Source organism: Microtus ochrogaster, chromosome 10 (genome assembly GCF_000317375.1).
Source record: "Microtus ochrogaster isolate Prairie Vole_2 chromosome 10, MicOch1.0, whole genome shotgun sequence".
Taxonomy (NCBI): domain Eukaryota; kingdom Metazoa; phylum Chordata; class Mammalia; order Rodentia; family Cricetidae; genus Microtus; species Microtus ochrogaster.
Window position 1 is genome coordinate 43,785,083 of NC_022016.1, and position 10,119 is coordinate 43,795,201.

A 10,119-nucleotide genomic window follows, 5' to 3' on the forward strand; every position below is an offset into this window, starting at 1 on the left:
GGGCTCCACCTCATCTAAGCTGCTAGCCAGGCTCCCACCCCAAGCTTGCCTGCTTGCTTTTTATTTCTGTTTGGAGACAGATCTTCCTATATAGCCTTGGCTGTTCTGGAACTGGCTGTAGCCCAGGCTGGCCTCAAACTCATTTGATCCTTTGACCTCTTGTCTTCTACGTGCTGACGTGACATTCGTGAGCCACTCATCACTTGCCTTTTACCTTACTGAGTGCCTACCCCAGCAAACAGTGTGTTAACTGTTTTCGCTGGCCTGGAGCAAAGGGCTGTCACACACAAGGACCCTGCGTGTGTGTTAGCCTGGCCTCTCCCTCCAGCCCCTGCTGCAGCACTCATCTCTGTAGGGACAACTCAAAAGGTCCACCTCAGGCTGCCCCAGATGCTTCGGACACATGGAACGCAGAGGTGCAAAGGAATTAAAGGGCCAGGAGTTGGAGGCCAGGGTATAATAAAGCATTTCCCTTTCTTCCCAAGACGCCGCACACAGTTCTTCAGATCCAGGGGTTTGCAACTTAGTGATGCGTCCTTGTGTTGCCTCTCCCTCTGCCACCTACCCCCTTTCCTTCCTTCTCCCTCTGAGTGAGCTGCCCGGACACAGAATGGCCGCGTTAGGCCATATTCAAAGGTAAAGATACCACCGTGTGAGGAGTGATGGATGCTCTGAGAGAAAGGAAGGGATGGGGTAGTGACAGGGGGCTGTTTGCTCATGGTGATAAGCAGAGTACCAGATGAGGCAGGTAGCAAACCCAGCAGCCGTCTGGAGGAAGAGCCTTCCAGCCTTCATGGCCAAGGAATGGCACAAGCAAAGGCCAGGAGGTGGGAAGGAGGCCAGAGGAGCTGGAACCTGATGGCTGCTGGGTGCTATGAAGGCTGAGTATGCTCTTCAGGCCCTCAGGACTGGATGCTGGCTCTGCTGGGGCCTCCTTATTCCTCATGGAAGGTGAGTTGAGATGATAGAAAGCCAGTTTTGGGCTGGAGATGGCTCAGAGGCCCTAAGTTCAATTCCCAGCACTCATGTCAGGTGGCTTAAAACTGCTTGTGACTGCAACTACAGACACCTTGCCTGGCCTCCTGGATGTACCTACACACACACACACACACACACACACACACACACACACACTGCCCCTGCAAAGGGCCTGGTGCATACTACAGACAGCTGGCTTATGCCTTTGTAGTTCTTGACAGTCCCATGTAGCCCAGGTTGGCTTCTAACTCAGCGTAGCCAAGGATGGCCTTGAGCTGCTGATCCTCCCGCCTCCACCTCTTGAGTGCTAGGATTAGGGAGTCAGTTCTAAAATCAACTCTCTTGAAGACTTGCAGAACCAAAGGGTGAGTCATTCAAGAAAATAACGTACTGGACTGACTGTAGCTCCGCGGGAAGGGCTTGCAAAGCGACAGGAGCTAATTTGTGAGCAAAGTAGGGATATGCTTTTTTGTTTGTCTTTTTGAGACAGTTTCTCTGTGTAGCTGAGGCTGTCTTGGAACTCACTCTATAGACAGGTTGGCTTCGGACTCAGAAATTCGCCTGCCTCTGCCTCCTGAGTGCTGGGAATACATCTTTGTATTGGCGTTTGTATAGTGGCCACAGAAACAGTTATGAGTCTTGGATCAAAGAAATCACCAAATTGTAAGAGTCATTGAGCTTTATGGCTTGAACTCATTTGCATTTAGAGTGAAAAAAGGTGTTCCTGTTGCAGGCTGTTGAATGCCATACTGTGTGAAGATATATCTGTTTTAGCTCACCTGCCTGAGACACCTTCTGATTGGCTTAATAAAGAGCTGAACAGCCAATAGCTAGGTGGTAGAGGATAGACAGTACTTCTGGGAAGAGATAAGAACTCTGGGAAGTATCTGATGTGGGGGGAGCACACGGCAGAATGTAGATTAATATAAACAAATTAATGTAGGTTATAAGATTATAAGAGCTGGTTGGGAACAAGCCTAAGCTAAGGCCAAGCTTTCATAATTAATAAAAAGTTTCTGTGTCATTATTCAAGAGCTGGCAGTCCAAAAAAAGTCCGACTGTATATGTGTAGAGGGGTGGCAGCTGATGAAGTACTTGAAGTACTTGGCTAGTGTGCATGAATCCCTGGGTTTGGCCTCTGCACCAAATTAACCAAGCATGGTTGTGCATACCAGTAATCTTAGAGACAGGAACTTCAGAATTTGAAGGTCATCCTCAGCTGTATCAAATTGGAGTCAAGCCTGAGCTACATGTGCCCTTAGTGAAACTTGAATTTTTATTTTATTTTTTGAGACAGTGTCTCACTTTGCAGCCCCTGCTGGCCTGGAATTCACTGTGTAGACCAGCTTGATCTCCAAGTCTCAGCCAATTTAAGGTTATTAGCCTTTGGGAGTTATGGGCACAGGGTGAAGCTGGAGGAGTTCAGGTTCCAGCCCAACTGGGATAACACAGATCCTATCACAAAAAAGGGAAGAAAAAGTTAACTCTCACCTCGTACCCTGGGGCCCAGTCTCTTAGAGCCTGTAGGCATTTTGCAAGGATGTTCTTTCTGAAGTAAATGCACTTGTGCAAGCGGCCACCTTTCATCATAGAAAGAGCCACTAATTCCTGGGCTAGAGGTGTAGCTTAGGGATGGAGTGAAAAGGGAAGGAGAGACTCCAGGGGACGGGATGAGTAACCTGAGAGACTAGAGGATCTGAGACAGGGGATTGCCATCCTGGGCTACATGAGACCCTGTCTCAAGGGGGTGGGAGGAAACGGGAGGAAAACCAATGCTTATTTATCCTCTGGTATCTGATAGATGTTTTCTCAAAAATGAGTGATGTTATAGCTGATCACCTTGGGTTAAATCTATGACAGCATTGGCTGCTATACAAAGTAAAATGTCTCCTTCTGAGACCCTTGTGATGTCTTATTTTTGTTTTTTTTTTTTAAGATTTATTTATTATGTATACAACATTCTGCCTCGATGTATGCCCGCACGCCAGAGGAGGGCGCCAGATCTCAGTACAGATGGTTTTGAGCCACCATGTGGTTGCTGGGAATTGAACTCAGGACCTCTGGAAGAGCAGCCAGTGCTCTTAACCTCCGAGCCATCTCTCCAGCCCCCTTGTGATGTCTTATGCCAGTGCTGTAATCCTGCCTAACTCCTCTAAGGGAACAATGAGGGGAGAGGAAACATGCAGAATTGGAGAGACTGTGCCCACTGTATGTCTGCCAAGGAGTGATAATCAGAATATACAGAGATCTCAAAAGCCGGGCAGTGATGGTTCACACCTTTAATCCCAGCGCTCAGAAGGCAGAGGCACGTGGATCTCTGTGAGTTCGAGGCCAGCCTGGTCTACAGAGTGAGTTCCAGGACAGCTAGGGCTACATAGAGAAACCCTGTCTTGAAAAAAACAAAGCCAAACAACAAAAAAAGAACTGAGTCAAGAAAACAAACCATCCAGTTAAAAACTGGGCCAAGGATGTAAATAGTCCTCAAAAGAAATACAAGTGGCTATGAAAGACCTCGGTGTGTTCAGCAGCAGCAGCAGCAACAATTTGAGAACTTCATCTTGAATAATGAAGACCAAGAAAACAGCTGGCAACAGATGCTGGCGAGGACGTGGGGAAAGGAGAGCCCTTACCCAGTGCTGGTGGGATGGAAATCAATATGGAGAATTCTCAAAAGGCTAAAAATAAATCCACCACATGACCAGCAAGTATTAAAATATGCTCATTAGGGTCAGGAAGTGAGGGCGAGGTTCAGGGATCAGCTGGGCCTGCCACCTCCACCCTTCTCTTTCAGCCTGAGAGACATCATGTTTACTTAGCCTGTAGTCATATCTCCCTGGGCTGCCCACGGCCTGCCCACCACCCTTCCTGGAGGCTGAGCTGTCCACTGCCCGCCCACTACCTTTTCTGGAGGCTGACCTGTCCACTACCCTTCTGGGAGGCTGAACTGTCCACTGCCTGCCCATCACCCTTCCTGCAAGATTCTCTTTCTGAGGGTGATCTAGTGCTTCAGGAAGGTTCACTGTGGTTCTGATGAAACTGGTGAACCAGGAGGACTGTGAGCATCAGGCTGCCATCACCACCCTTCCCACTGGGAGAACCTAGCTGAGCTTGAAGCCAGCACCCTGAGATAGAGAGGAGGAGAAATAAAACTTTTTTTTTTTTTTTTTTTTTTTTTTTTTTTTTTTTTTGGTTTTTCGAGACAGGGTTTCTCTGCGGCTTTGGAGCCTGTCCTGGAACTAGCTCTGTAGACCAGGCTGGTCTCGAACTCACAGAGATCCGCCTGCCTCTGCCTCCCGAGTGCTGGGATTAAAGGCGTGCACCACCAACGCCCGGCTGAGAAATAAAACTTTAATGGTATCATCCAGTGTCCTGGATCCAGCCATTCCTGAGGCCCTGGCCGACTATTTGAATGATGCATTCCTCTTCTGTGTAAGGCTGTTTAATTGGGACTCCTGAGTGTCTTAACCCTCAATCATCTTTAGCTGCTGAAGCACTAGCTGCCACTTCTGTCTACGTCTCCCACCCTCAGCCAACCGGCCCCTCTTACTTTGTGATCTCTTCTAGGGCCGCCTCTGGCAGGGCCAGCATCTCCACCAGCAGAGAGAGGATCTCAAAGAACAGTGTGTAGGGGTTCGGGGGCGACATATCCATCAGGACATTCTGTTCTGGGGACATGGAATAGTGACTGCCGTTACTCTTAGGTGGCCTCTGATGTACCCCATCAGCCTCCAGGTTCTGCTTCCAGTTCTGACTGCCCTGGGCTGACCCCTGCTCACCCACAGAGCAGAAGAAACGCTTGGTGTCTGTCATTACTGCCAAGAAGTCTTTGAAATCCACATGACCGTCTCCTGCAGTGTCAGAGAAATAACAGGGTGAACAGGGACCCTCTGCAGCAGGCCCAGGTACTGCAAGCTAGGCGTGGCCCTGGTGTCTTCCCCCCACCCCAACCCAGGGGGCAAATTGTAATGGCAGTGCCAGTTCAAGCTACAATCTTGTCAGACCAGGACAGGGCTTGTAGCTCAGTGGGTAGAGTGTTTGCCTAGCGTGCATGTAAACCTGGAGGTAGAGGGAGGAAGGTTAATACTTCAGGGTGATCCTTGGCTACATAGCCAGGTCCATGCTAGCCTTAGCTGCACAGACTATGTCAAGGAATATGAGAAACTACTGGATCTTGTACTTTTTTTTTTAATTTTTTTAATTAATTTATTTATTATGTGTACAACATTCTGCTTCCCACACACCAGAAGAGGGCGCCAGATTTCATTCCAGATGGTTGTGAGCCATCATGTGGTTGCTGGGAATTGAACTCAGGACCTCTGGAAGAGCAGTCAGTGCTCTTAACCTCTGAGCCATCTCTCCAGCCCTCTTGTACTTTTTTTTAAGCTTATTTTTATTTTATGTGCATTGGTATTTTACCATGGGTGTCAGGTCCTCGAACTGGAATTACAGTTACAGACAGTTTTGAGTTGCCATGTGGGTGCTGGGAATTGAACCCGGGTCCTCTGGAAGAATTGTCGGTGCTCTTAACCACTGAGCCATCCCTCCAGCCCTTGTACTTGCATTCTTTTTTTTTTTTTTTTTTTTAAGTTTTTCGAGACAGGGTTTCTCTGTGGCTTTGGAGCCTGTCCTGGCACTAGCTCTTGTAGATCAGGCTGTCCTTGAACTCACAGAGATCCGCCTGCCTCTGCCTCCCGAGTGGTGGGATTAAAGGCGTGCGCCACCACCGTCCGGTTTGTACTTGCATTCTTGAGACAGCACTATGAGTCGAAAACCCAAGTCCACCATTTCCCATTCATGTGACTTGGGTCAAGTTTCTGAATCCCAGGATGGTTTAGTTTTCTCGCTATGGAGTGGAGACAGTCAACAGGGCTGCACACATAGCATGTGCCCACTAAAGGCCAGCAACTGTCATTACTGAGAATGACCTACCAGATTCTAGCTAGACTTTAGGGCCCTGCAGTACCCGCCGGACTCTGTTAACAGCCTCATCTCAATGCCAACCTCCCTGGCAGGAAAGATATACTGCTCAGAAGCCCATATTCCTCCCATTCGAGGTCTCTGTGCTGCTCCCTGGTCACAGATGTCTCCCCCTTCCTGCCATGGTTCCTCATTGTTCCATTTTATTTCTTTTCTGTGAGGGGAGGCGATATGCTTGCCACATCCCAGGTGTGGCGGTGAGAACTCATCTTCTGGGAGTTGGTGTTCTCCTCCCACATGTGACTTCTAGGGCTCAAACTCAGGGCGTGTTTGCAGCTAAGCCACGTCACCTCCCCTTTCTCAGAGGTTCAAACCGGGTCAGATCCCTCGCCAGACTGTCTCCTAAATCCCTGTCACACATGTGACACCTGGAACTTAAGACCCTGAGAGACAAGAATTGCACAACTTGTCCCACGCTAAGTCCCAGGGTTCAATCTGATGGGAACTCCACTGATGTTCTCTGAGCTTCTTGACAATGGACTAAGGTGTAAAAACAGGGACGGGATGCTTTGGACTTAACCCTGGTCACAGGTAGGGCTTGAGGTGCTTGCCCCCCATCCACATCGGCAGAGCTAGGTCAGCTAGGATTGAGTCCCAGAACCTCTGTCTTCCTAGGTCAACAGTCTGCTGCTTCACCACACACCCTTGAAATGTGTGTGAGGACTGTGTGCAGTGGCGGAAGGAGCAGTCGTGAGCGGTGGTCAGGACGCAGGTCCCACATGACCCTTCTCTTCCCTGTGTCAGGCCACACTCCACTCCACCATACACAAGTGCCTCAAGCTCACTTCTCAGGAGCTACTACTTCCTTTTTGCCTGACTCCTATTTGATTTAACACCACTTGGCTTGAGTGGCACCTCCTTCAGGAAGCCTTTCTTCCTGACCCCCATCTTCCAAGCTGCTGTAACTGTTGTTTCTGTTTGCTTTGCTTTGCTTTGCTTCTGTGTCAGCTCTTGCCCTGTGGCAGTAACTGTCTGGGAATCCTTGAGGACCGCAGGGCTCGCTTGTCCTACACATCTCTATTCTTGGAGCCCTGCACAGCAACAGCCACAGACGGCATTCCATACTCGTCACGTGGGTAATGCTAACAGCTGCTGCCTCTTGACCGGCAGGCCTGGCTCCCACCCTCGGCCTGGCTCACCCATTTTATCTGAGAGAACTTGATGAGGATGTTGCTCCCAATAGCACAGAGAAGCTGAGGCCTAGCAAGCTGTAGTGACTTGACCAAAGCCATAAGGCTGGTAAAAGACATGCAAGGGTCATGGAGGACACTTGATGTGCAGAGCCAGCTGAGGTCACTTACACCATTGGTCAGGAGGGGGGGGTCCTGGCTAGACTTTAAAGTTCTAGCTAGACTTTAGGGCCCTGCAGTGTCCGCTGGATCCCCAGAGATGGCATTGTACAGTGATTTTGGGAACATCAACTTCTGGAACCAGGCCCAGCTTGCTAGAGCCTTGGTGAGCCCCAGGGTGGAAGAAAAATGCAAACCCAATGGGTTCAGATGTTAGGGCTACTGGACGCTGACCCTGAGGGTTTATGCCAGGAAGGATCCTTCCGGCAAGGAGCCCACATGTGGGTGCAGCCCCTAGCTGGAACTCAGGGAAGACCCCTTGCTCACCATTGACATCGGCACTCATCAGGGCCTCTTCCACCTGTGCTGGGGTAAGGGCGAAGCCAATTAGGAGCAAGATGTTCTTGAGGCTCCGCGCATCCACCTCACCAGGGCCATTGAAGATCTCAAAGTAGCTGCGGAAGGCTGTCAAGGAACACAGGGTGACCAAGTGAGTCACTCCTGCGTTTCTTCCTTTTAGCTTTTGTGTGGCATATGGGGTGTGTGTAATATGCGTGGTGTGCTTGGTGCATGCGTGCGCATGCCACAAGGAAGACGTCGGTATCCAGCCCTGTTCCTCGGTTTTATTCCCGTGGGTCAATGACAACATTCTGGAAGATCTGAGGAAAAGAGCTGCTCTGGCCAAGAAGGTTCTAGACCTTGGGAAGGAAGTGTGAAGCAGGAGGGTTCACCGCTTTTAAACTTAATCTCAATCTTACAGATTTTACCAGTAAAGACTCAGGAGTCAGATGCTGGGGAGAAAACCTGCTAGCTCAGAGAGGCTGAGGAGCAACCAGCCAACCTTTTTCCTTAGCATCTCAGAAAGAGAGCTTCTCTTTTGTAGTCCCACACCAAAAAGGACCGCCAAACCCAAAGTCCCTCCCTCCTACTTCCTGTGCATTTCTCTGTCTGTTTTCTGGACTCCCTCTTACTCTCTATGGCTACTTCTTGTTAACCAGCTGCTGGTTCCACCTCTTGACCCAAGGTTGATTTTATTAACACAATCTTGGGGTTTACAGTGTGATCAAATATCCCACAATAGTACACATCCATTCTTCTAGGGACAGCCCAGGATTAGAAAGTAGGGTCAAAGGGCATCCCCAAGGACCATAGAGACCTCACCCAGGGTAGGAGTTCAGCACTGTTCAGTTATGTTAGTGGACCAGGGTGTGATGGGAAGTAGGGGCTTTTTCAGGGCTGGTAGCCTTGTTAAATGGAGAGGGGCTATTTCGGATAGGTAAGGTTCTTGGGGGACCCTGTCTCTCCTCTAAGCTGCCTCTAAAGAGTGGCTTGGAGTGGGGGAGGTGGCCCACCTCTTCTGTGTCCTAGGCCAAGTGCAGTTGACCCCCCGCTGGGGACACTGCTTGGTGTGATGAGACGGTGGGTCAGCAGGGCAGTGGTGTAGGTGCTCACCTTCCTCTTGCTTCAGGGTGAGGTGCTCCTCAGACCTCTCCTCCCAGCTCTGGTACAGTTTGAAGAGGCCATGCTCTTCCGGCTCCGGCCTGCAGAACAATGGACCCAGGAAAGTTTGCAACCACCTCCTGCCTGCCTCTGCCCCTGCCTCTGCCAAGGTTACCCAAGGCAGGGGAGAGGAAGCCAGGGCGGCACAGGTTAGGGAAATTCTGAGGGACTTTGGTGGTCAGCAGTCACAAGGGAATGAGGCAAAGCCATAAGTGGTTCATTTGATGGTGGTGGTGGCAGGAGTGGGGAGACTAGATGGTGGGGGGAACTGGGGGTACACTACAGGGGTGGAGTGTTTCTCTAGTATGTGTGAAACCCTGGCTTTCACCCCCAGCACCAGGAAGAAGAGAAAGGAGGGGAGGAGGGCTTGGAAAAGGGACCTGGAACTTGGGGGATCCTTGCTGGGAAGCACAGAAAGGAGATAGAGTTGAGGGGGGACTCCTGAGAGTGTAGAAGGAGAGGGCCCACGCTGGACATAGACTGTAAGCGTGGGACCCTGTCTAGGTGGGGAGGTGGCTCCTACCATGTCTTGGCATAGTTCAGGCTTCTCTCACTGCCCTGGGGCAAGAACTCTGGCCATCTCCAGCTCAGGTCCTGGGTGGGAGCTGACAGGACTGAACTAGGGGACCCCACAGAGGCAGGGGCTTGCCCAGGGGCTGGTGGTCTGACCCACAGTGGGACAGTAGCTGGAGCTGAGGTGGAGGGTTCAGGCAAGGTCAGAGGCAAGGTGGGGACTGAGTTTCTGATGGGGCCTGAGGTGGAGACAGAAGTCAGGGTCCTGGGTGACCTCCGGGTTGTCAGGGTCCGGGCTTTCAAAGTCCTCCGATGGTTGACTTCTTCCTGCTCCTCCACCTCCAGGAGGCACTTCATGAAGCCCCGACGGGAGTTCCCAGATGCATGAGTTCCTGCAGCTGCTGAAGCCTGCTGCCGTTGCTTCTGCCCTTGGCCTGGCTCCTTCTTCTCAATGTTTCTTTCCTCCTGAGGGCAGGTGAGGGCATGTGGGATACCGAAGCCAGCCAGACTGGCTACAGAGCTGCTAACCTCCTGCAGAACGACTGAGGATGCTCAGACTGTCCTTTCCTCTCCAAAACTGTGGTGGAGATACTCGAGATCTCCATGTGCCACCCCGGGACCCAAGCTATGTTCCTGAATGAGCCAAGTTCCTTCATTGCAGCCCACACAGCTGGCAGTGACCTTGCCTCACTCCTGATGCCTATTTCACACAGGTGTCCCCAGCACATATGGGCACTTCAACTGTTGTTCCTCATTCATTCCATAGAGCCAACCATACCTACATCTGGTCCTCCCATCCCTGGGTCAACATACCTTCTTCAGCCCAGCCTTTCTCCATCACTTACTCCCCTCAGCATCTCAG

At 50.7% G+C, this 10,119-nt stretch overlaps 1 protein-coding gene across 1 annotated transcript in view; it reads right to left on the bottom strand.

Moving 5' to 3' along the window:
* Positions 1–10,119, bottom strand: part of Spata21 (spermatogenesis associated 21) — a 24,063-nt gene that overhangs the window by 2,183 nt on the left and 11,761 nt on the right. The window contains exons 8-12 of the mRNA XM_013348355.1: positions 9,268–9,722; positions 8,697–8,785; positions 7,572–7,709; positions 4,755–4,826; positions 4,526–4,643 (exon numbers count right to left, since the gene is read on the bottom strand). Of these exons, the coding sequence (XP_013203809.1) occupies positions 4,526–4,643; positions 4,755–4,826; positions 7,572–7,709; positions 8,697–8,785; positions 9,268–9,722 (872 nt within the window). The remainder of the gene's footprint in view (positions 1–4,525; positions 4,644–4,754; positions 4,827–7,571; positions 7,710–8,696; positions 8,786–9,267; positions 9,723–10,119) is intronic.